This window comes from Chiloscyllium plagiosum, chromosome 3 (assembly GCF_004010195.1).
Source record: "Chiloscyllium plagiosum isolate BGI_BamShark_2017 chromosome 3, ASM401019v2, whole genome shotgun sequence".
NCBI lineage: Eukaryota > Metazoa > Chordata > Chondrichthyes > Orectolobiformes > Hemiscylliidae > Chiloscyllium > Chiloscyllium plagiosum.
The window spans coordinates 37,619,579-37,644,855 of NC_057712.1; the positions used below are offsets into that span (position 1 = coordinate 37,619,579).

Consider the following 25,277-nt stretch of genomic DNA (forward strand, 5'->3'; position numbering starts at 1 on the left):
TATACACACTTCAATCCACTTTCCTGTTTACAGGCACCCTCCTTTGAGATTGATGCCATGTTCCTAACCTCCCGACACTCCAGGTTCTGCACCCTAAAGCTACAGTCTGGGTTCCCATGCCCCTGCAGAGTTAGTTTAAACCCCCCCCAAGAGCACTCGCAAACCTCCCACCAAGGATACTGGTGCCCCTCTGGTTCAGGTGCAGACCATCCTGTTTATAGGGGTCCCACCTTCCCCAGAAAGAACCCCAGTTATCCAAATACCAGAATCCCTCCCTCCTGCACCATCCCTGTAGCCACGCACTTAACTGTTCTCTCTCCCTATTCCTCGACTCTCTATCACGTGGCACGGGTAACAAACCAGAGACAACAACTCTATTTGTTCTAACTTTGAGCTTCCAACCTAGCTCCCTGAAAGCCTGTCTAACATCCTCAGCGCTCCTCCTACCTATGTCATTGGTGCCAATGTGGACCACGACTTCGGGATGTTGTGAAACTTGAAAGGGTTCAGAAAAGATTTACAAGGATGTTGCCAGGGTTGGAGGATTTGAGCTCCAGGCTTGGGGCTGTTTTCCCTGGAGCATCGGAGGCTGAGGGGTGACCTTATAGAGGTTTACAAAATTGAGGGGCATGGATAGGGTAAATAGGCAAAGTCTTTTCCCTGCAGCCGGTGAGTCCAGAACTAGAGGGTATAGGTTTAGGGTGAGAGGGGAAAGATCTAAAGGAGACCTAAGGGGCAACGTTTTCACACAGAGGGTGGTACGGGTATGGAATGAGCTGCCAGAGGAACTGGTGGAGGCTGGTACAATTGCAACATTGAAAAGGCTTCTGGATGGGTGTATAAATAGGAAGTGTTTTGAGGAATATGGGCCAGGTGCTGGCAGATGGGACTAGATTGGGTTGGGATATCTGGTCGGCATGGACAGGTTGGACCGAAGGGTCTGTTTTCATGCTGTACATCTCTATGACTCTGAGGGGGCATGGATCGGATAAATAGACAAAGTCTCTTCCCTTGGGGTTGGGGAAGAGACTAGAACTAGAGGGCATAGGTTTAGGGTGAGAGGGGAAAGATATAAAGGAGACCTAAGGGGCAACTCTTTCATGCAGAGTGTGGTATGTGTATGGAATGAGCTGCCAGAGGAACTGGTAGAGGCTGGTACAATTACAACATTTAAAAGGCATCTGGATGGACATATGAATAGGAAGGGTTTTGAGGAATCTGGGCCGGGTGCTGGCAGATGGGACTAGATTGGGTTGGGATATCTGGTCGGCATGGTTAAGTTGTTTCCATGCTATACATCTCTATGACTCTATTTCAAAAGCAGATAGCAAATAAAATATTGTTACCTGTCAGAACTACTTAAAACACTAATATAATTGATTTTTAAGTAACTTTAACAAATGTTACTTTTACTTACTTTTCAACATCCCTCCTTTGGCTTTCCTCTCATTCTGATCTTGTTTTCCTTTTTGTCCAAGTAAATAACTCCTTGTCTGTAAAACTCCAAAATTGCAAATTGCTCAAAGTGTCGAAACCAGATTTTGTAATGGATAACAACACCAGTACCATTTAAAGTGTGGTTTAGTTTGCAGGCTTCATTTCACCAGCTGAAGGCCTGTCATCTGCAAACTAGAGAACATCAGAAATGAAGGGCTTTTGCCCGAAACGTCGATTTTGCCTGTCCTCGAATGCTGCCTGAATTGCTGTGCTCTTCCAGCACCACTAATCCAGAATCTGGTTTCCAGCATCTGCAGTCATTGTTTTTACCAACATCAGAAATGTTACTGTTATCCATTGCTCAAAGTGCATAAGCCAGGTTTTTGCAGTGTTGCAGTTCCTCTCCACAGTCAAATCAGTTCATTATTCTAGAGTTATTTTGAAACCTAAGAACAATCACAACTACCTTTCTCCACAGTAAAACAGCACTCAAATTCTTCCCATGACCTTACTCTTCCGCTTCAGTGAGTACAAAGATTTCATGTATTTTGGATTATTCAAAATCTTTGAGACATTCGGCTGCTACCCATGTGTGCTGCATTCAACATTGTTGACCATGCGATTTTGCTCCACTGCCTCTTCTTCATCATAGACCGTCTGATGTGAAGCTGCACAAATGTTTCCTAATTACTGTGCAAAGGAGCTAACACGTCTTATCATACTCAAGATCCCATCTCAATCCATCCTTGGCCACCTTTTCTATCACATCTATAGCTTTGACATAACTTTTTTTTTCAATTCCTAGTCATTAGAGCTTGATGGCCTCTTTCTTGATTATTCACACAACTGAGCTTAAAATTTCTTAGCTTCAAGTAATCCCTTCAGGAACTGACCAAACATTTCTGATCTTGAATTTTTCAAATAAAACCCTTAGAGGTAACTATTTCCTAACTTCTGAACTAACTCCTTTCATTTATAGGCTGCCTAAAAGCTTTCCAATCTCTGGGAAACCTAAACTAAGCTAAGCTAAAACAATTCTTCTAAATAAAAGCAATCAAATGCTTTTCAATGTTTGGTCTTTCCGGTAATTTTTTTTACAGTAGAAATTCCTTCCATCACTCTGGGAGTGCCCCAAGTCAGCTGCTTTTGGATACCATGACTTGGAGGTGCTGGTGTTGGACTGGGGTGGACAAAGTTTAAAAGTCACAATACCAGGTTATAGTCCAACAGGTTTACTTGGAAGTCCTCACTTTTGAAATGGCTAATTTCCACTCATTCAAAATCTAAACTCTAAAGTAAATCATATTAATGTGCATAAATCACACACCTTACATTGCAGAGATTGAGTGGACAGCAAGATGGCAGATGGAGTAGACTATGGAGAAATGAGAGGTTTTTCACTTCTGTAGTAAGAATGAGAAGAATATTTTCTTAAATTTTTGATTGTTGATGTTCAAAGCGATTTTAGTATTCTTTTACAAGGAACAGCGAAACTTAACATGAAAATGCAGCAAACAGTCAGGAAATTGAATGGCATATTGGCCTTTTTTGAAAAGGAACAGGAATGAGGAGGATTGCTATAGTTGTACAAAGTTTTGGTTAGATTACTCAAAGATTACTTAATCTCACTTCTGTAATATAATTTGCCTTCATCCTTGCCGACAACTCATCTGCTAAAGATGTCATTGATGTCTTTGACATCTTCAGACCCAACTATTTAGATGCACATCCTCCAACCTCATTAAAGCACAGGAAGTTAACATGCATGTACAGTAAGCAGTTAGGAAGGTAACAGGTATATTAGCTTTTGTCACATAAGGAATGAAGAGTAAAGAGGTCTTGCTTCAATTATATGTAGCACTGGTACGACCATATCTGAACTGTGTATTTTTGATTTTGTTGCCCATAGAATGATATTCTAGCCCTCGAGAGAGTGCAGTTATGATTCACCAGACTGGTTCCTGGGATGAAGGGATTGTACAGTAAAGAGGCATTGAGAAGATTAAACTCGTCCTGAGAGATTATTTAACAAAAAAAAAGAAAAATTTTAAAGGGCGTGACAGTGTAGATGCTGAAAACATCTTTTCTTTTTTGGGAAATCTAGAACCTGGGATTGCAGGCTCAGGATAAGGGTTTGATCATTTAGGACTGAAGAGGGGAAATTTCATAATTCAGTTGTGAATATTTGGAACTAAAGACCATAGAGAGCTGTGAAAGCTCAGTCTTTTAGTATATTCAAGACTGAGGTTAAAAAGTTTTGCTTTAATACTGCTGCAGTGAAGAGATATAAGGAAAATGCAGAAAGGTGAAATTGCAGAATGTTAGCCATGACCATATTGAATAGCAGAGCAGGCTTGAAGGGCCAAATAGCCTACGCTGCTTATATATTTTATGGCCTTAACTTCAGATTATCCAACACTCTGCCATTCATATCCTATCCCACATCAGATTCTGCTTGCACATCACTTCAATCCTTGCCAACTGGCTCCTGGTTCTGAAACATTCCATGTTTAGAATTCTCAATTTCGTGGCCAGTCCTATTTTTACACCACCTTCCCTTACCCACAAAAGTGTCTCAATTTCCCTGATTCCGGTTTCACTTCACCTTATCATTGTAGGCCCTACTTTCAGCCACCTAAGTCCCATATCGTGGAATTACCTTCTTAAGTCTTTCAAACTTTCCACCTTTTGGAGTCGTCCTCTTTGAAGAAGTGACTGGTCCCCACTTCTTAGAACGTCTTTGTTTGCTCTCTGTCCATTGTTTCCTTGTGCTTCCACAAAGCTCCTTTGATGTTTCTTTTATATTAAAGTATAAAACAGCAAATTCTTAATTTTTATTACACTTCCTTGGACATTATAATTTCTCTACTCAGTAATGCACACTGCCTTTAGTCACCAACCTACAGATTTCTTTTACCGTATACTTTTTTGTGTTGCTGTCCGTTAACTATTGAACAGCAGAGATGTTTAAAAGATGTTGCTGACAGAAGTAAGTTTGACTCATTGGTGAGAAATTCTAGTCTGTTAACCAAATTAGTAAATATAGAATGAACCAATAGTAAAATTAAAAGTATTTTACATAGGTAATCATTATTTGATCATCAAATATTTAGAATTATTTTGAAAACGCATTTATTTTAGCTGTGTCTAGCTGATACTTACGGAGCCATTTCCATTCAGTGAATAATTTCAGTGGAAAGTAGCTGCTAATCGTCTTCGTCTTTCATCCTTAATAACTGCCCACAGCATCTACAGAGAGAAGTCCAGATGGTAAAAGAAACACTTCAGGCAATGTTGAAACAGCTTTTGCCCGATGAAGACGAAAAGGAGTTAGGAGATTTTATAATCAACAGCTGGTGACTAAGAAAGTAATTATTTGAAGGCAAATGTGTCTGATGTTGCCTTATGACATTCCATTTGACAATAGTCTTGTTAACTGTATCATGTCTTGGCAAATCCTGAAGTCAAGTTCATTAATTACAAAATATATAACTTGGTTACTAATAATGCACTTAATTTAGTTTTCAAAAGTTCAAAGGCCAGTATTTAAATTTAATAGTTTAACATTTGCTGCCTTGTATCAATGACTTTTTTAATATCACCTTAAAGCAAAGGAGATATTTATACAATGAAATACAATACAGCGCAGGAACAGGCCATTTGGCCCACCTAGCCTATGCCGTTTCCCAGCCTTATTTAGACCTGCTACTTATTGCCTATAAATGGTTTCTATCCCTCTGTCCACCTACCATTCGAGCGCCTATTAAGATATGCCTTCAACATTGCTAACGTGCTTGATTCCACCACCTCCACTGGCAGTATTTTCCAGGCACCCACCACCTCTATGTGAAAGGTTTTCCCCACACTTCTCCCAAATTTACCCCCCTCTCACCTTGAACCTGTGCCCCCTTGTAGTTGACCTTACCACCATGTGAAAAGGCCTCTCACTATCCACCCTACCTATGCCTGTCATAATTTTATAGACCTCTGTCAGGTCACCCCTCAATCTCTGTTTTTCCAGTGAAAACAATCTGACTTTATCCAACTTTTCTGCATGACCTAAACCGTCCAGGCAACATCCTAATAAACCTTCTTGCACCTACTCCAAAGCATCAAGTCCTTCTGGTAGTGTGGCAGCACGAACTATACACAGTATTCTAAATGTGTCTGAACTAAAATTATATTACAGCTGTACAAAACTTGCCAACTTTTATATTTGATAGACCAGCCACTTTTTTGACCACCTTGTCAACCTGTGTTGCCTGTGAACCTGTATGCCCAGATCCCTCCGGATGTCAATTTTCCTAAGGGGTCTACCATTATTGTAAAATTCACACCTGAGTTTGGTCTTCAAAATGCATCACCTCACATTTGTCCAGATTAAACTCCATCTGCTGTTTCTTTGCCCAAATTTGCACTCAATCTGTATCCCACTGTATCTTTGACAATCATCCTCACTATATGCAATCCACCTATTTTAAGTGTTATCCACAAATCTAATCATCAGACCACCCCTTGCGGAACACCGCCAATTACCAATCTCCTTTCAAAAAGTACCCTTCCACCAAAACATTCTCTTCTATGACCCAGCCAGTTTTGTATCCATCTAGCCAGCTCACCCCACATTCCTTACGATTGTCTAATACAAGAAACAAAGATAGAAGAATCCAGTTTTTTTCACATGCAAACAAATGGAAACATTTAAAATATATCTGCTCTTCTAAAAGGTAAACATTTTTAAAAGGTAAACATTTTTAAAAGGTAATCAATTTTCTTTTTGTAAACCCAAGGTAAAGTAGTGCCGCGTTACATACAGACAAAACATAAATAAAAAATTTCTTTTTGCAAGATCGCAAAATGTAGCTCCCTGGTTTACAGCATAAGGAGGCAGATAATCCAGTTGGTGCCATTTAAGAATACATCGTGCTGTATTCATAATATGTCTACTAAGAGCTTCAGGATTGAATACTGTTAAAATTGAGCCCACTGCTGGGCCCATAATGTAATGCCTGCATACATCAAGGACAAACTAATTAGTCTTTTAAAACAGCCTGAAGAATATTCTGATAGCATTCGTAAACATAACTTGCCTTGAAATAAAAGTTCAGTTGTGATGCACAAGGGCACTGTATACAGAAAAGAAAGACTACATTCTCTCCATATTTTATAAAGTATTTTGCTTTTGGTCTGGATTTAAAGCCATTTCATAATTTCTAATTGAAGCAAAAGCTGAGTAGCACTTCTTCAAATAGTCCAAGCAGTGATTGACAGACAGCAGAAGGCTGGCAGAGGTTAACAAGTGTATTATCATAAATTTGTAATTTACATAAACACTAGTTTCCACCTTTCTCTTCTGCACCCTTTCACATGTCCAGAAGCCAATCTCACCACTAGGAAAAACCCAGTTCTGCTTTTTAAGAACCACCACCAAATCCCCCATGTCACAAGTTTTAAAAAAACAAGCTACAAACAATGTTCACCAGGGTTAGTCAACAATAACAAAAGGGAAGGATAGTGAAAGAGGGAGGGGCTAAATTAAAACCGAGTTGGAAGGGGAAATAATACACCCAAGCATCATGGTACTCATCTTTCTGTAAATGCCTCAAGGGTGCATAAGAACCTAACTCTCTTTTATTTAATAACCACCACCACACCACCCATGTCTCTCTAAATTAGCCAGCATTGCCTCCTAGGTACCAGGTTTAGCCTTAAAGGAGCATGGATTTCTAACACTGACAGGCAGCACTCAATATTGGCTGGTGTCAAAAGATGTATATTTTCCATATCAACGTGGAATGATACCAGCCCCTAATGTTGAAAGTTCAATGTTAAAACAAAAAATTAATAGAGTAAACTGTTCTTGGGGTTACAAGCTATAACAAAGGACAAAATGTTTTGTTCGGCAATGGCAGTGCAAACTTACATCTCATTTGTTTATTGTCTATTGTATATTGTCTATTTTCATGAAATTACACAGTTGCAGGCTTATTTTGTGCATGTACAAGAAGCAGAACAAATTTTGTGGCTGTATTGGTAAGAAATCACATTACTGCCATCACCTTATGGGATCAAAATTCTTAGAACCAGATTTAAAGGAAACCCAGACAGGCATTCATTCCTTGCAAGCCAGAAGCATTACTTGGGCACTTGGTCTGAACACCTTGTCTAGGCAAGGGTAGAAAAGCCAGACTTCCACCTTTCCGTAGACAGTTTCCTTGACCCATGCTCATTACATTCCAACCTCCCTCACTTGATCATCCTCTCTTTCCAATGCATCAGTCCACATCTGTGAGGCAGCAGTGCTAACCACTGAGCCATCGTGGGGCAGCTCGGTGGTTCAGTGGTTAGCACTGCTGCCTCTCAGCGCCAGGGACCCGGATTCGATTCCCGACTCGGGCAACTGCCTGTGTGGAGTTTGCACATTCTCCCAGTGTCTGCATGGGTTTCCTCCGGGTGCTCCGGTTTCCTCCCACAGTCCAAAGATGTGCAGGTCAAATGAATTGTCCATAGTGCTAGGTGGATTAGTCATGGGTAAATGTAGGAAAATGGGTGGGTTGCTGTTTGGAGGGTTGGTGTGGACGTGTTGAGCCAAAGGGCCTGTTTCCACACTGTACGGAATCTAATCTAATCTAATCTTCCAACAAATGATGAGACTTGCAATTGAAATTTCTATCTGGCATCCCTCTCTGCCCTACACATTCACATTGCTTGATACCCTTATGAGTGCCACTTCATATGACTACATAGTGCCTTACCCTTGGAAGCACAGGACGTCATTAATTTTTCTTTGCACTTGTGCCAGCTTCTGGCAAGGATACCAAAGCCACTAACCTCTGCTGTAACCTCGACCCACTCCGCATTGGTGAGGCAGGAAGGTCTCCTGCTGACATTCCTGGAAAACAGAACATCCATGTTCTCGGGTGGCTTGAGAGAGAAACTGCTCTCTGATATGAGATGCTAGCAGCTTCGGGGATCCAGATGGTGCATGGACAGGTGTTGACAGCAATTGTTATTCTCAAACTTTCAGATAATGAGAATGATGCACCTAATTGCAGTAGATGAATGCCTATCTGTGTGCTTTTTAATTGTGACACTTAAGTCTTCAGCCCAGAAGTGCAAACTCCCTGCCTATCCCTCCTGCAAGATTTGCTCATATCTTGTCTATGAATAACTAAATAATTAGTTGCAGTGTGAATCTCTCATTGCCAGTCATCCTACCTACATGCGAAAGTCTTGAGAGCTTCCAGTTATGTTTCCAACAATTTTAGAGTTACCAGATGATTCCACTCCAAGCATCCATAATGTTCTATATTTACATAGTTGTATATATACCATTACAGATGAATTCACATTCTCTGATCACACTCATCAATTCCAACTTTTACACATAACTTGATAATGAGACTAAGAAAGGATCAAATGTGTTAGTCAGTGGGAGATATACAGAAGAGACAAGGCACAGGAAACTTTTATGGAAGTAATTTCAAAGAATTGAAAGGAATCTGATCAGTGGTTGCAGATATCAAGTGAAGCAATGCTAGAGCCATTCGCAGGAGAAGAGTTAGGTACGGAATGACAAAGTGGGAAAACAGCAGGCATTGGAATGTTTTCCCATTGATGGATTTGTCATGCACTGGGGATACTCTCTGTTCTTTTAAATCCATCACTCACTTGCTGCACCTTATTTGCTGGATAGGTGAGATTTGAAGCATCAGAGCCATTCCTGATAAGTTTACTGCTGCTTAGCAGTTTTGCCATGGAAGTGTAGCATTTTTTCTGCAAGAACATCTGATAGAACAACAACTAATAAAAGAAAGACTAGAGCATTTTTAATGTCCCAAAGTGCAACACTGTTGGTGAAATGTAGTCACTGACATAATATAGGAAATGCAGTAGCCAATTTATTCACAGCAAGCTCACATAAACAGCAATTAAATAATGAACATACAATTTGTTTTAGAGAGATTGGTTGAGGAACAAAGTGTTGGACTGGACAGTAGGGATAACACCTCTACTTTTCTTCAAATGGTACCATGAAATCCTTTAGGTCCATCTGAGAGAAATCTCAGTTTATTATCTCATCGGTGAGGTGGCATCACCAATAGTGCAATGCTCCAGTGCACTGAATGCCAGCCTAAATTTTGTGTTCAAGACAGCCTTGAACCTATTACCTCTGACTCAGGCATAAGTGCTATCTACTGAACCATAGAGCACACTTAAACAATTCCATATTTTTCTATATATAGAGCCAGAAAAGCAGCACTGTTGTTTATTGACAATTGGAGTGAGGTATTGCCGTCAGTGTGAAGGAGCTAGTTGAGACAGCTCAGTCTGCACCACTCCTAGGACTAACTGCTACATAGTGGCAGAAGAAAGTGACTATCTCAAAAGGTGGGTGGTCAAGTTAAGTTTAGACACTGATACCATTAAAGACTTGCCAGTACTAAAAAGTCTTCACTCACCTGTTCTGGGAGATTAGGGACAAATATAAATGCTGTCTACACCCTGTAAATGCGTGAAAATTATAAAACCATTAAGATTCCATGTTTGCCATAAATGCCATAAGTCTGTTTTGATAATTCATGCCTTGTCAGTAAAATCAAATGAATGAATAATTTGTTTTTGAGAGCTTATAATAATGTATTTATTAAAATTTTAATGGTGCAGTAACTACTAATAAATGTCAAAAAACAAACACTGTCGTAAGTATTTATAATCTATTCAAAATGTATTTTCTAGTATGATAGGCAGCTCAAGAACAAACACATAACATATGTCTTTTATATTTAGGATTGACAGATTCTTAATGTTATTGGAAAAGTAGTTAACTTTGTATGTTATAATGCATATTTGCGACTCTTACTATGCAACTAATTGTGTAACATGGAATTCATTCCTGGACTGCAGAAGTTATTTGTCACACATATGTTTTATATCAGTTAAAGCATATAATAAACTGTTAGAATTATATAAAGAGTTGCTCAGTGTAGTTTGTTGTCAGACATGTATCTTAAAATATACACTGTATATTCCTGGTTGATTATAGAAATCTTGTATTGCTTTGTGTCATCAAAGTTTTGAATGTAGTTTTTGTCTTCTGGATTTGGCTGTTTTGCATTGTGTGTAAGAATCTGTTTGTTGTGAGATGTAGCAAGAACCACAGGGAAAAAAATTAGGTAAGCAGAATAATTTTTTAAAGAGGAAATAACAAAAAAAATTGGAAAGAACCGGCACCTGCTGACTTTCATGTGATAGAGGTTGCAGGGTTTGGAAGGTATTGTTGAAGGAAATTAATATTTTTCAGTTCTTGCTTTGAAAATACAATTAGATTGTTCACTCATTTAATTTCTGCATAGATTAAGATATTCTTTCTCACCAAGGAAGAAAATTACTTTGAACTTTTCCTTTAAGCAAACGTTTTTTAACATTTGGAATGATTTTGCTCTTTTATAATGTAAATGTAATGTCCCCAAAATTCTGTTTGAATGCTCTTCTTATCAATGGTAATACCCTAATAACTTTTCCTGTTCTCCCTTCCTCAAAATTGCAGTTTCACTTTTGTCCATGTTTATGTTTTTATGTAGCTTGACATCTCAGGTTGTGGGTGGAATCCTGGCATCTAAGGTTTGTCCAACATTAACTGTTTAATTAGTTGGGCTATGAAGTGGAATAGAAGATTGCTGTAAAAAGAGACACACTGTCAAATCTTCATCGTGAGGGCAGAATTACAAGAATAAAAATTGTCAAGAAAGATGTTTGAAAGGAACTTGCTATCTTAAGATGCAGGTGAAGAGATCCAATAATAGGTTCTCTACTACTGTCTATAACAAGCCCACCCTGACTAGTTTTGGAGCTGTAGGAATCCCAAAGTCATGTAATTTAAGATGGGCTTTATTGGCAACCTTATAAATGGAGCCTTAGGCATTTAATCAGTGTGCAAGCTTGATACCAACCTAGGATGCATGGAAGCTGTCATATGGGATAATGGCTGCCCCAATCAGATCATGTTTATCAACAGTTGTAAGGACAGCTTGTGGAGACCTGAGACTAGCTGTGTTCCACAGGGATCGGTACTAGATCCACTTTTGTTTGTCATTTATAGAAAAGATTTGAATGAGAATTTAGGAGGCTTGGTTTGCAAGTTTGAGGATGATACCAAAATTGATGGTATAGTGGCCAGTGAAAAAGATTATCTAAGTTTACAAAGGCATCTTGATAAATTAGGTCAATGGGCTAAGGAATAGTAAATGGAGTTTAATTTGGATAAATGAGGCGCATTGCATTTTGGTAAAACAAACAAGGGCAGGACATATGCAATTAATGGTAGGGCTGTGGGTCATGTTGCAGGGCAGAGAGAACTAGGGGTTCAGGTATATAATTCTTTGAAATTTACATTATATGTAGACAGGATAGTTAAGGAGATGTTTAGCATGCTTATATTCATTGCTTTGAGTAAAGGAGTTGGGAAGTCATGTTGAGGTTGTACAGACGTTGGGGAGGTGAGTGAGGCCTCTTCTGGAGTACTGTGTCCAGATCTGGTCGTCCTTTTTTGGGAAAGATATTTTAAGCTGGAGAGGGTTCGGAAAGGATTTACCAGGATGTTTCCAGGAATGAAGGGTTTGAGTTATAAATGTAGGCTGGGACCTTTTTCACTGGAGGTTGAAGGGTGCCCTTATAGACATTTATAAAATCATGTTGGGCATAGATAAGGTGAATAGCAAGGATATTTTCCCTAGGGTGGGGAATTTCAAAACTAGAGGGCACACTTCTAAGTGAGAGGAGAAAGATTTAAAAACAACACGAGGGGCAACTTTTTATTTCAGAGTGTGGAACAAACTGCCCGAGGAACTGGTGGATGCTGGTACAACATTTAAAAGATATTTGGATAAGTACATGAATAGGAAAAAGTGAGGACTGTAGATGTTGGAGATCAGAGTCCAAGAGTGTGGTGCTGGGAAAGCACAGCCAGTCAGGCAGCATCCGAGGAGGAGGAGAATCGACATTTCTGGCATAAGCCTTTCATCAGGATTGAGGCTTGTGGTTTAAGGGTGCTGAGAGATAAATGGGAGGGGAGTGGGGCTTGGGGAGAAGGTAGCTGGGAATGTGACAGATGAAGGTGCGGATGAAAGTGAGATAGGTCAGAGAGGAGGGTGGAGCAGATAGATGGGAAGGAAAATGGACAGGTAGGTCCGGTCAAGAGGGCGGTGCCAAGTTGGAACGTTGGAACTGGGATAAGGTGGGGAGAGGGAAAATGTGGAAACTGGTGAAATCCACATTGATCCAGTGTGGTTGGAGGGTCCCAAGGCAGAAAATGAGACCACCTTCCTCCAGGCATTGGGTGTTTAGAGTTTGACAATGGAGAAGGCCTAGGACTTGCATGTCCTTGGCAGAGGGGGAGGGGGAGTTAGTGTTCAGCCACAGGGCAGTGGGGTTGGTTAGTGTGGGTGTCCCAGAGATGTTCTCTGAAATGATCCACAAGATGGTGTCCTCTCTCCCTAATGTAGAGGAGACCACATCAAGTGCAATGGATAAAGTACGTGACGTATGTGGAAGTACAGGTAAATTTCTGTCGGATGTGGAAGGATGTTTTGGGGCCTTGGACGGAGATATGGGCGCAGGTTTTGCAGTTCTTGCAGTGGCAGGGAAGGTGCCGGGAAGGGAGGGTGGGTTGGTAGGGGGTGTGGACCTGACAAGAGAGTCGCAGAGGGAACGGTTTCTTCGAAATGCAGATAGGTCTGTTACCCGCCCTTGATCGCTTCATTTCGAACTGCCGCTGTGACATAGACCACCTCAAATTGTCCACCCATGTCACCCACTCCAACCTCTCATCCTCGCAGCCTTCCACTCCAACCCATTCTAAGTGCTTAAAGACTTAACAGCTATCTAGGTTTGTCTGATACATCACTTTGATCTTTTACTTGTCAATTCTGTGTCCTGTGTACCTGTCCTCAAATGATTTAAACAGACTTAATTGACCTTATAGAAAAAATTGCAAATAACATTATTCAACGTCTTTGGGTGCCAATTCCTGCAGGGACATCTACTGTGTAACAGGGATGAAGCCAACTGCATATTTGTTTGATATTATTCAATTGCAATTGTATGTGTCGTTCATATACTGGTTTTAATCAGGCTCAATACTGAATGGGTGATAAAAATAAATTAGAAAAGTTATGAACTATAAAAGGGAGACTGGTTGAGAATAGAAACAAATAGTAAAGGATTCTGTAAACATAAATAGTAAAATCATAGTTCAAGAAAAAAATGAACAGATTCAAAGATCATTTTGATCCTGGTTAGAGTGCACTTTGTCCAGATTTTCAGATGATAGGAGGCTGCAAGAGGATTTCAATAAAATGATATAATGCGCATAATGGTAACAAACAGAATTCAATGTTGGTAAAATGAGGTGATACATTTTGTTAACACAAAAGAAAAAAATATATTTTAAATATTGTGGAAGAACAGAGGGGATTTGGAGCTTCAGGTTCACAAGCATTAAATGTTGCACCCAAGTAGCTTAGACAAACAAAAAGCTGATTGAATTATGGGATCTATAGCAAAATGTATAAACTGTATAAGAGGAAATGCTGAATCTATATTAAACCTGAAGACAATTGCAATTACGAGTATTGGATGCATTTTGATCCACACATTGCATGAAGGCTGTTGGGAAGGAATACAGCAGATTTATTCAGATTCTTCGTGACATGACACATAAATATGAATAAAGGCTCGAAATGCTGAAACATTTTAGTTAGAACAGAGAATATTAAGATGCAGTTTGATTGAAGTGTTTAATACTATAAATGGATGGGGCAGAGCAGATAGACGCAGACAATGATTATAATGAGTCTAGAGAAAGACATATTTGATACAAGATTAAGTATGAGAGATTTAAGGCCAAGAGCGGGAGAAACCATTTACACAAAATATTTGTGACTCGGAGGAGAATAAATAGATATTTGGATTTCTTGCTGGGAGGTAGTTCATTTTCTACAAACACAGAGCAGCACAAGTCCACATCATTTCTAACATTGTGCCTCATTAAACAATGCCACATCTTGCCTGGAGAGGATTGAGGGTTTGCAGGTTCTTGAGTATCAGGAACTTGGAAGAAAATCAAAAAGAAGGATTTTAAATATATGAATGTTGAGATTACACTGTCCACTCTTTTTTTTTGAGTACCAACCAAATAGGAGTAAAAAGATTAATGTCAAGATTAGAGTGGTGCTGGAGAAGTACAGCAAGTCAGGCAGCATCTGAGGAGCAGGAAAATTGACTTTTCGGCAAAAGCCCTTCAGGAAGGGCTGATGAAGAGTTTTTTGTCTGAAGTGTCGATTTTCCTGCTCCTCTGATGCTGCCTGACCTGCTGTGCCTTTCCAGCACCACTTTAATCTTGACTCTAATCTCCAGCATCTGCAGTACTCACTTTCGCCTAGTTAAAAAGGTTAATGTGTAGTTGGAGAAATGGGACAGGGAATCATTAAATTGTCTTTTCAGTTCTTGCCTCCACCCATAACACCAATATTTTTATCTATGTCTGCCTCTGTGAATGTGTGTGTGGACATTTTATAAGGGTATTAGAATTTTAACTAGTGGGCTCATATGTCTGAGACTCATAATTGTTTAGCGGTGGCTAAAACTTATTTATTTCTGAGAAAGTTATTCTTGTTAAGGACAGAAACCTGGGGTCTAAAAAGACACATAAATTGCATACTCTTGAATATTCTTATAAAATCTTAAACTTTTTTGATGATTTCAGAAATAGCAGGGCTTGATTTATAGTGCTGTACCCAATGTTTGATTGAAGGAACCATGTAAAAATACTGAAGAAACTAGAGTGGGGGTGCATGGTACTGAAGAGGCAAACAATAGCAAACAATAATCAAGAACACGTCAACTCCCCCTCCCACTCCACCAGGACATAGAGGTCCTGGGCCGCCTCCATTGCCAAACCCTAACCACCTGATGCCTGGAGGAAGGACACCTCCTCTTCCATCTTGGGACCCTGCAACCACACAATATTAATGTGGATTTCACCAGTTTCCTCATTTCCCCTCCCCCACCTTTTCCTAGTCCCAAGCCTCCAATCCAGCACTGCCCTCTTGACCTGTCCATCATTCCCATCTAGCCACTCCACCCTCTGCTCTGACCTATCATCTTCTCCCCCACCTTCTCAGCTCCCCCCCGCCCAGTCCACAAGCCTAATTCCTGATGAAGGACTTATACCTGAAACGTAGATTCTCCTGTTCCTCGGATGCTGCCTGACCTGCTGTGCTTTTCCAGCACACACTCTTGACACTGATCTCCAGCATTGGCAGTCCTCACTTTCTCCAAACAATCAAAACGTGACAGGAAGGCGTAAATATAAGCAGTAGAATGCTTAAGAACCGAAAACCAAAAGAAAGATGGTAAAACAGTCAAAGTTTAAAGCTCTTTGTCTGAACATGCACAGCATTTGTGACAGGATAGATGAGTTGACAAATAGAAATAAATTAATATGTCTTGATAGCAGGGTGACCTGGACTGGAAACTCTATATTTAAGGGCATTTGATGTTCTAGCGAAACAAGAAAAGGAAGTGGGAAAGCCTTTTTAATAAAGACAGGCGTAAGTGCAGTGGAGAGTAGTAATATAGGTGTAATAGATCATGGTGTAAGACCATAATAAACTGTTTGGCTCCTCAAGCTGCTCTGCTGTTCAATAGGATCATGGCTGGTCCAACAATCCTCACCTCCACAGTCCTGGACTTTACGTGTAATTCTTGATTCCCCTACTGATCAAGAATTTATCTATCCTAGCTTATGTATAAAGACTCTACCCTCCGCCTCCCTCCCCCCCCCCCCCCCCCCCAGCTCTCTGTGGAAAGGAGTTCTAATGACACTCAATCCTCAGAGAAGAAATTCTTACTCATATGGAAACTCATTGTTTGGAAATAAGGAATAGTAAGGGAAGAAGTAATGGGTGGGAGTCCTCTATAGCCCCCTCCAAAGAGTTGACTCACTGTATTACAAAGTATAAATCAGGAAATAATGAAGATATGTAGGAAAAGTGCTACAATGATCGTAGAGGATTTCAATTTGCACTTTGACTGGACAAATCAGATTGGCAAGGGTAACATGGAAGACAAATTTGTGGAGAGTACATCAGGAATTGTTTCTTAAAGCAGAACCTATGCGGCTATTTCAGTTTTAATAATGTGTATTGAGGTAAGATTAAGAGGAGTTTTCATAACAAAGGAACCTGTAGGGGGCAGCATCACAACACTGTAGAATTTGAGGACAAGCAACACCAGTTTCAAATCAGTGTGTTCAACTGAAATAAGGGAAATTAGAGGTATGAAGAATTTTTTTTAAAGCAGCAAACTAGTTCAATGGATGAACAGTGTCAGATATTTGAGCAGATATTCCGGAACACTTGGCAAAACTTTATTCAAACTTTATTCCCACCAAAAAGAAAGACTTGATGAAAGGGATAAACCCAATATGGTTGACAAAGAAAATCAAGACAAATATCCACTCAAAAACTATGGCATGCAAGTAGCAAAACTAGTGATGGGCCAGAAGATTAGGAATTCTTTAGGAACTCACAGGGTATGACTAAGAAAACCTATAGAAATGGAGAAAATTGATTATGAAAGCAATGTGAAAGTAAACAGCAAGTGTTTTTTTGTGTTATATTGAAAGAGATTAGCTAAAGTAAATGTAGAACTCTTGGAGAATGCAACTGGGGAATTAAGTCAGGTATGGGGAAATGATAAATAATTTAAATCAATATTTTGCATCAGTCCTTATGGTGGAGGATGCTATAAATATCCCAAAGGTATCTGATAAGGAAGGTGCTAAGAGGAGGAAAGATCTTATAACAGTCTCTAGCAAGAGACAAAGTATTTGACAAACTAATTGGCCTAAAGTAAGACAAGTCTCCAAAACCTGATAGTCTGCATCTCTAAGGATTTTAAAGGAAATGACTTTTAAAGAAAGAGATAGGGAAAGCAATACTCAAAATATTCCAGAACTCTCTGGATTCCAGAAGGCACATTGAGGAGGTCACATCTGGAATACAATGTCCTGTATAATTGCAGCAAAGCATCCTTGTTCTGGATCTAAGTGCTTGTGATAAAGGCACAGTAATAATCATGGGTGACTTAAATCTACATGTGAACTAGAAGAATTAGATTTCCAGTAGTGGTGTGCATGAGGAGTTAATAGAATGCTTTTGAGATCATTTCTTGGAGCAGCACATTTTGGACCTGATGGGAAAGCAGGTTATGTTAGACTTAGCATTACATGATGTGACTGGATTAATTATTGGCCTCCGAGTTCAGGCACTCCTAGGTACGAGTTCAAGTGAATTTTTACATCCAGTTTGAAAGGGAGAAGCTTGAGTCTAAAATTCTAATTCTAATTAAGGGTCACTGTGTGGGCATGGAAGCTGAGCTAGCTGAAGTGAACTGGTATACTTGGCTAGGGAATAGATCATTAGTCACAATGGCAGAAATTTAAGCTTGTATTTCAGAATACTCGTAATATGTATAGTCCTAATGCTTAAGTAAAATTTTAGAAGGAATGCCCATCATCTGGTAATTAGCTAAAGTGATTAGGGAAAGCATCAAATTTAAGGAAAAGACATGTAATTGTGCAAATATATATGGCAGAAGGTAAAGAATGGCAGAGAATGACAAAAAGGTTAATCTGGGGAAGAAATAAGAGTTCGAGAGGAAGCTGGCTAGTAATCTAAAAGGGAATAATAGAGGCTTTTACAGGTGCTTAAAAAAGGAAAAGAATAAGTAGAGTGTTGATCTTTTAGAGAGTGAGAATTGAGTTAATAGTAGATAATAAGGAAATGATGAACAAATATTTTTCTTCTATCTTCAGTATAGAGGCTACAAAACATTCCATTGATAGCTGAAAACAAGGAGGTGAAAGGAAGAGAGAAGCTTAGCAACATTACAATCATGATGAATGTGATACTGAGCAAATTGTAGACTGACAAATCTCTGGGTCTGAATGGATTTCATCCTCTGATCTTAAAAAATGTTTTATAATGGCGTGGTAAATAAATATGAACACATTTCCAAAATTTAGGAATGGTTCCATTGGACTGGAAATTAATGTATATATCTTTAGGGACAGGGGTAATAAACAAGAAATTATAGGCCAGTTAGCTTGTTGTCTGTCATGGGAAGATATTAATATATTTATCTTCCAAACTACTGACTCAACCTGCAAGTTTTCCTTGAGAGAATCCTGGACTAGAACTCCCAAGTCTCTTTGCACTTCAGACTTCTGAATTTTCTCCCCATTTAGAAAATAGTCCATGCCTCTATTCTTCTTAACAAAGTGTATGATGTCACACTTTCCCACATTGTGCTCCATCTGCCATTTCTTTGCCTACTCTCCTAATCTGTCCAAATCCTTCTGCAGCCTCCCCTATAAAAGAGAACTAAGGGGTTGTACATGTATGGAATGAGCTGTCAGACGAAGTGGTGGAGGCTAGTATGATTGTAACATTTAAAAGGCATCTGGATGGATATATGAATAGGAAGGATTTGGAGGGATAAGGGCTGGGTGCTGGCAGGTAGGACTAGATTGGGTTGGGATATCTGGTCGTCATGGGCGAGTTGGACTGAAGGATCTGTTTCCTGTACATCCCGACGAATCTACATTAGAATCAATAAAGAAATTATATCTGTGCACATGGAAAAACCTCAAGGTAATCGGGAAGAGTAAGTATAATTTCATCAAAGCAAAATAATGTTTAATCAATTTATTGGAGGTTTTTAAAGGAGAAATGTGCTGACAATAAAAGGGGATGCTGTAGTTGTAGGTGGACTCCTCTTATACACTGGTGGTGTCCCCACTTCTGAACCAGGAGGCCCAGGTTCTAGCCCCACCCATCTAGAGGTACATAGCAACTCATATTGATTGAAAATATCCAGATGTAAATGGATTTCTAGAAGACATTTGATAAAGCAAAGATTTTTGCAAAAAGTAAAAGCTTATGGTATGAGGTTAATATTTTAGCATGAAAAGAAGATTGGCTGAATAGCACATAATATTCATAAATGGGTCCTTGATTGGCAGCATGTGACGAATGAAGTTTGTGTGTGTTTGTGCTGGGACCTCAAATTTTTAGAATTTACATCAATGGCTTTGATGAGGAGACATAAATACAAAGCATCAAGATAGATAGAAAAGTACACTGTGAAGAAGCCATCAGGAATTTACAGAAAGATAAAGTGATGGACAAATAGAAAAGGTGATGGACAAAAATCTGGCAGATGGAATGTAGTGTCAGAAAATATGAAGTTGTTCTCTTTGGCAGATAGAGTAAAAACAGATTATGGCTTTATGTCTTACTGGAAATCAACCTGCATTATTCCAGGAGTCATCTCACACACACAAACAGATGCAGAGAGAGGTAAAAACATAGGTGTTTATGGAAATAGGGAAAACTGGGAAACTAGTATTTCAATAAGGCGTTTGATACGGTTTCCCACAGTAGGCTATTGTACAAAATATGGAGGCATGGGATTGAGGGTGATTTGGCAGTTTGGATCAGAAATTGGCTAGCTGAAAGAAGACGGAAGGTGGTAATTGATGGAAATATTCACTCTGGAGTTCAGTTACTACTGGGGTACCACAAGGATTTTGTTTTTAGGCCACTGTTATTTGTCATTTATATAAAATGACCTGGATGAGGGCATAGAAGGGTGGCTTAGTAAATTTGCGGATGACCCTAAAGTCAGCGGAGTTGTGGATAGTGACAAAGGATGTTGTAGGTTACGCAGAGTTATAGATAAGCTGCAGAGCTGGGCTGAGAGGTGGCAAATGGAGTTTAATGTGGAAAAATGAGGTGATTCACGTTGGAAGGAGTAACAGGAATGCAGAGTACTGGACTATTGTTAAGATTCTTGGTAGTGTAGATGAGAGAGAGATCTTGGTGTCCAGGTACATAGATCCTTGAAAATTGCCACCTAGGTTGATAGGGTTGTTACAAAGGCATACGGTGTGTTAACTTTTATTGGTAGAGGGATTGAGTATCAGAACCATGAGATCATGCTACAGCAGTACAAAACTCTGGTGTGGCCACATTTGGAGTATCACGTACAGTTCCGGTCACCACATTATAGGAAAGATGTGGAAACTTTGGAAAGGGTTCAGAGGAGATTTACCAGGATGTTGCCTTATGTGGAGGAAGGTCTGAAGAGGAAAGGCTGAGGGACTTGAGGCTGTTTTGTTAGACAGAAGAAGGTTGAGAGGCGACTTAATTGAGACATAAGAGAATCAGAGGGTTCAATAGGTTGGACAGTGAGAGCCTTTTTCCTCAGATAACGATGGCTAGCACAAGCGGACGTTGCATTAAATTGAGGGGTGAAAGATGCAGAACAGATGTCAAAGGTATTTTCTTTACTCAGAGTGTAATAGGGGCATGGAACGCACTACCTGCAACAGTAGTAGACTCGCCAACTTTAAGGGCATTTAAATGATCATTGGATAGGCATATGGACAAGAATGGAATAATGTAGGTTAGATGAGCTTCAGATTGGTTCCTCAGGTCAGCGCAACATCGGGGGCCAAAGGGCCTGTACTGTGCTGTAATGTTCTATGTTCTAGTGGTCTTTGTTCATAGGATTTATTAAGATGGTTCTTGTGCTGATCAAAATACTGTTTCTCATTCTTCTCCAAATGCTTTTGTTTGCTTGTAACAGGCACAGGGTGGTGATTGGCAACTGTAAAAGATCTCTGACTTATTAATTAAAATTCATGGCTTACAGCAACTGCTGGAGGAAAACTAAACTGATTTACTTAAGCTTAATGTGGGTTTGCTATAAAGAATGGACACAGCTGCTGAGCTGGTGGAGAACTGATAACATCTCTGTATTCTGAAGGGTCATTTGACCAGAAACGTCAATTCTGATTTCTTTCCACAGATGCTGCCATTCCTGCTGAGCCTTCCCAGCAATCTCCATTTTTGTTTCTGATTTACAGTACCTGCAGCTCTTTTGGTTTTTATTTAACTTCTCTGTATCTTTTTTACAGCCCCAAGCTGTTCACCTACCTGAGAACCAATCAAGTTTTTCACCTACCCGAAAACCAATCTCATAGTCACTGGTAGGCAAAAACCGTTTCTCATTGATACTTGGTGACTAGTCCACAGATCAATCAGTTACATGTTACCAATCAAAGTTCCATTTGTATATGACTCTTCAGCTCCGATTAATCTGCAAACTATACTTTACCTACTGCTGGAACCAGCAGCTGCTTAATCTGTGTCTACGATGAATGTGAGGTTACAGGCTTTCATAATATGCAATCTTCTAGCAATCCTTAGTTTTAAAACAGTTTGTTTTAATTTCAGTACACAAGTACAAATCGAGAAAAAAGACACAATCTCTATAACTTAAACGGAGAATAACTGCAGAATTCCAAGTTGCAGAGGGAGTTAGGTGTTCTGGTGTGTAAGTCACAAAGTATTAACTTGAAGGTACAGCACATAATCAGGAAGGCTATTTATTACAAGAGGACTGTATTCAGACATGGTCTTAATCTAACCAGTTCTGTTGAAAAGTTTTCCTGACCCATTGTATTGATCCAGACTGACCTCAATGGTTCCATCTTCCAAACATTCGCCAGAACCAGGCCAATGGCTTTGCTTTCACAATGGTGACAACTACACATTTTCTTTTTCTAATTCCTCAGTTAAGAACATGAATGATGGCTGCCATTTGTTGAATGGTTTTGTCTTCTGTAGCTGCCTCATCTGCTTTAAACTGCTAATACAACATTGGACATGTGCAACCCTTTCAAAATTACAATTCAAATTCCAAAATACCTGTGAATTGATTTATTAATAACCTTATGACTTATTCATGGCTTCAATTGACTATCCACTGTTTCTGGACAAATAGCCATCATCCCTGGGTAGCTACCTCCAGAAAACCAGAAACAGACAACAAGTTGGATTACAACCATTCTCTGGAGCATAATTGCCTGGGTACCCTCCCAAAGTTCTGCCAGCTCTGGGAAGATTGTGTCTGTTGTGTGGGAGCATCTAATTTCAGCTTTTGTTAGCATTGTTAGTATACTGCCACATTAAGAAAAATCAAAAATCAGTCCCCCGATAATGTAATTCCAATAATAGTGGGTAAACATCCAGTTCTGTTCTGAACCACATACGTTTGGATTTACTTTGTTCTTTGGGGCCAGGAATCTGTATGCTAAGTACTTGAAATGGGAACACCAAGAATGTTTGAACTAACTCCAGAAATCGACAAGAAATTAGACATGATCACTTACTTTCGCTATATTAGTATTAATGAGAACATAAGAATCTGAAAAGGGGCAAGAGGAGCACAGTGAGATCCTCTAGGATCAAGTCTGATGAATTTTCATCCTGCCCCCATTCTTCTTACTGCTGACTCAGGAATGCACCAGTCTATTATGGAAACCTCTGGTAAGTTTAGAACCTGCTGCACTAGATGGCAGTCAATGAATGCTTCATGCAGGAAGGAACTATTTATCATTTTAAGCTTAGTTGTGCTGATATTTGCCATTTTTTCTATATTTTTTAAAACCAAAATGCCTTTCTAATGTTATCTGTTCAATTCCTTCCACTTAAAAATAAGTCCATTGGGAAAAGTGGAGAGCCTGGATAAAAACTCAGGAAAATGATATATTTGGAAATTGCAATAGAAGATGATAATTGCATCATAGTGCATCTCTAAGTCTTGTTTGTTATTGAAAAGGAGGCTTTCTTGAACATTGCTGTTTAATATTTATTTTAAAATTAATCTCAAAGTTGGGTAGAGCCACATTACTAATCCACAATTTCTTGCATGATATGATCATTCCAATAATGATTCCATTTATATTCAATACAATTTCAGTATTTTTTAATGTTTTTAAACTCTGCTTCAGGTTTCCTAACATGCAAGTATTTGCATTAAATAAAAGTTGCACAAAAAAGCTTATTCTTCTCTGTTTTGTTTCTTTTTGTGGAGACAACTCATTACTTAGTCAGTACATCATTCAGGTTAAGACCAGTAATCCACATTCTAATTCAAGAATGTTCGCACCCAAACTGGTGACGTAACTCCCCACATACTCACTTCCTGCCTCAATAACTTGACTCCTTACTCCCACTTTTACAAGAGAAATACTCCCTCAAATACTTTGACTCATCGTGTTTGCTTTAGGCAAACGCAGAGCTTTCTAATTGAAAGTAATAATTGCAACATACAAATGCCAGGCAATGATCATCTCCAATAAGAGATAAACTAACCATCGCCCCTTGACATTAAATGGCATTACCATCACTGAATCCCACTCTATCAACATCCTGGAGGTTACCATTGGCCAGAAACTGAACTGGACTAATCATGTCAGTTCTGCAGCTTCAAGAGCAGGTCAGAGGCTTGGAATACTGCAGTGAGTAACTCAATTCCTGACTCACCAAGGCCTGTCTACCATGAAGAAGGCACAAACCAGAAATGTGATGGAATATTCCCCATTTGCCTGGATGGGTGTAGCTCCAACAACACTCAAGAAGCTTTACACCATCCAAGATAAAGCAGCCTGCTTAATTTGCACCATATCCATAAACATTCAGTAACTCCACCAAAGCTCTGTGTCTACCATCTGCAAGATGCACTGCAGAAATTTACCAAAGCTTCTTAGACAGCACCTTCCCAACCCATAATTAATCCCCTTCAGAAGGACAAGAACATCACCACATGCAAGTTCTCCTTCAATCCATGCAGCACCTTAGTTTGGAAATATATCACCATTCTTCTCCTGTCGCTGGATCAAAATCTTGGAATTCCCTCTTCAGCAGCATATAGCATATAGACTGCAGTAGTTGAAGAAAGCAATTCACCATTACCTTTTCAAGAGCAACTAGGAAGAGGCAATTAATGCAGCCCAACCAATAATGCACATTTAAAAAGACAATCTAGAGCTTGTTCATGCACAAGATGGGCTGCAGCAATTTAAGGACTGGAGACAAATGTTGCTTTTCTCAGTAATATCCATGACCCATGAAAGAATAAACATAAAGTTATTTTATTCAATTGTTAGTCCTCAGAATGTTTTTATATACTTTTGTTACTCTTACCTTAAAACAGCAAATTGTTTTAGGAATTACAAACAATGGATTCTTACCTACTGTGCCTGCCAGATTCTGAAACTAATTGATATTTTGCTATTCTTGCCTCCACTTTTTGTTTGTGAATACATTACTGTTCGCATGCCTGACACCTAGTCAGGATAATTCTATAGTTCTTTCCTCCCATAGACTTGCTATTCAAAGCATAGTGTTTTTAAATCCTGCTGTTACAGAAATCTCACCAGGATTTCAGTCTGAGGAATAATATTGCAAAATAATTACAGAAAAGGAAGACCATTTAACCTATTTTAATTCATCTATCTAGAGAGATTCAAACATTCCCCATTATGGGTTTCAGCTGTTTCTTAAATGATTCGAAAAAAATTTTTTACCTCCACTGTTCTGTCTTAGAGTTTGTTCCCTACATTGATCACTACATGGGGAAGCATTCCTCAAATCAGATCTAAAATGAACCTTTCACTTCATTGAACCTGTGGCTTTGTTCTTTCTTTTACATATTCTGGGTTACATTTACTTATACCTGAAACAATTCCATATTCTTTATAAGGCCAATACTCAGGCACCTCCTTTCTAGGCTGAAAGCCAGAGTTGCTCCAATTTGATGTCATAACTCAAACTCCTGACATTGGAGTGTAAATTGTGTGGTCTTTCTCCCTGCATTGACTCCAAATTCTTAGACTTTTCAATATCTTATTGAACAACTGTGAG

At 39.3% G+C, this 25,277-nt stretch overlaps 1 protein-coding gene across 3 annotated transcripts in view; it reads left to right on the forward strand.

The window, feature by feature from the left end:
- The window catches only part of disc1 (DISC1 scaffold protein), a 132,560-nt gene extending 111,026 nt beyond the window's left edge, over positions 1–21,534 (forward strand). For 2 of the 3 annotated variants that reach the window (XM_043680138.1, XM_043680146.1), the window contains one exon: positions 4,682–7,720. In XM_043680138.1, the coding sequence (XP_043536073.1) occupies positions 4,682–4,797 (116 nt within the window). In that variant the 3' untranslated portion in view covers positions 4,798–7,720. Of the gene's footprint in view, positions 1–4,681; positions 7,721–21,484 lie in introns of those variants that run through there. The other variant, XM_043680132.1, reaches the window with a different exon arrangement.
- The last annotated feature ends 3,743 nt before the right edge of the window (positions 21,535–25,277 follow it).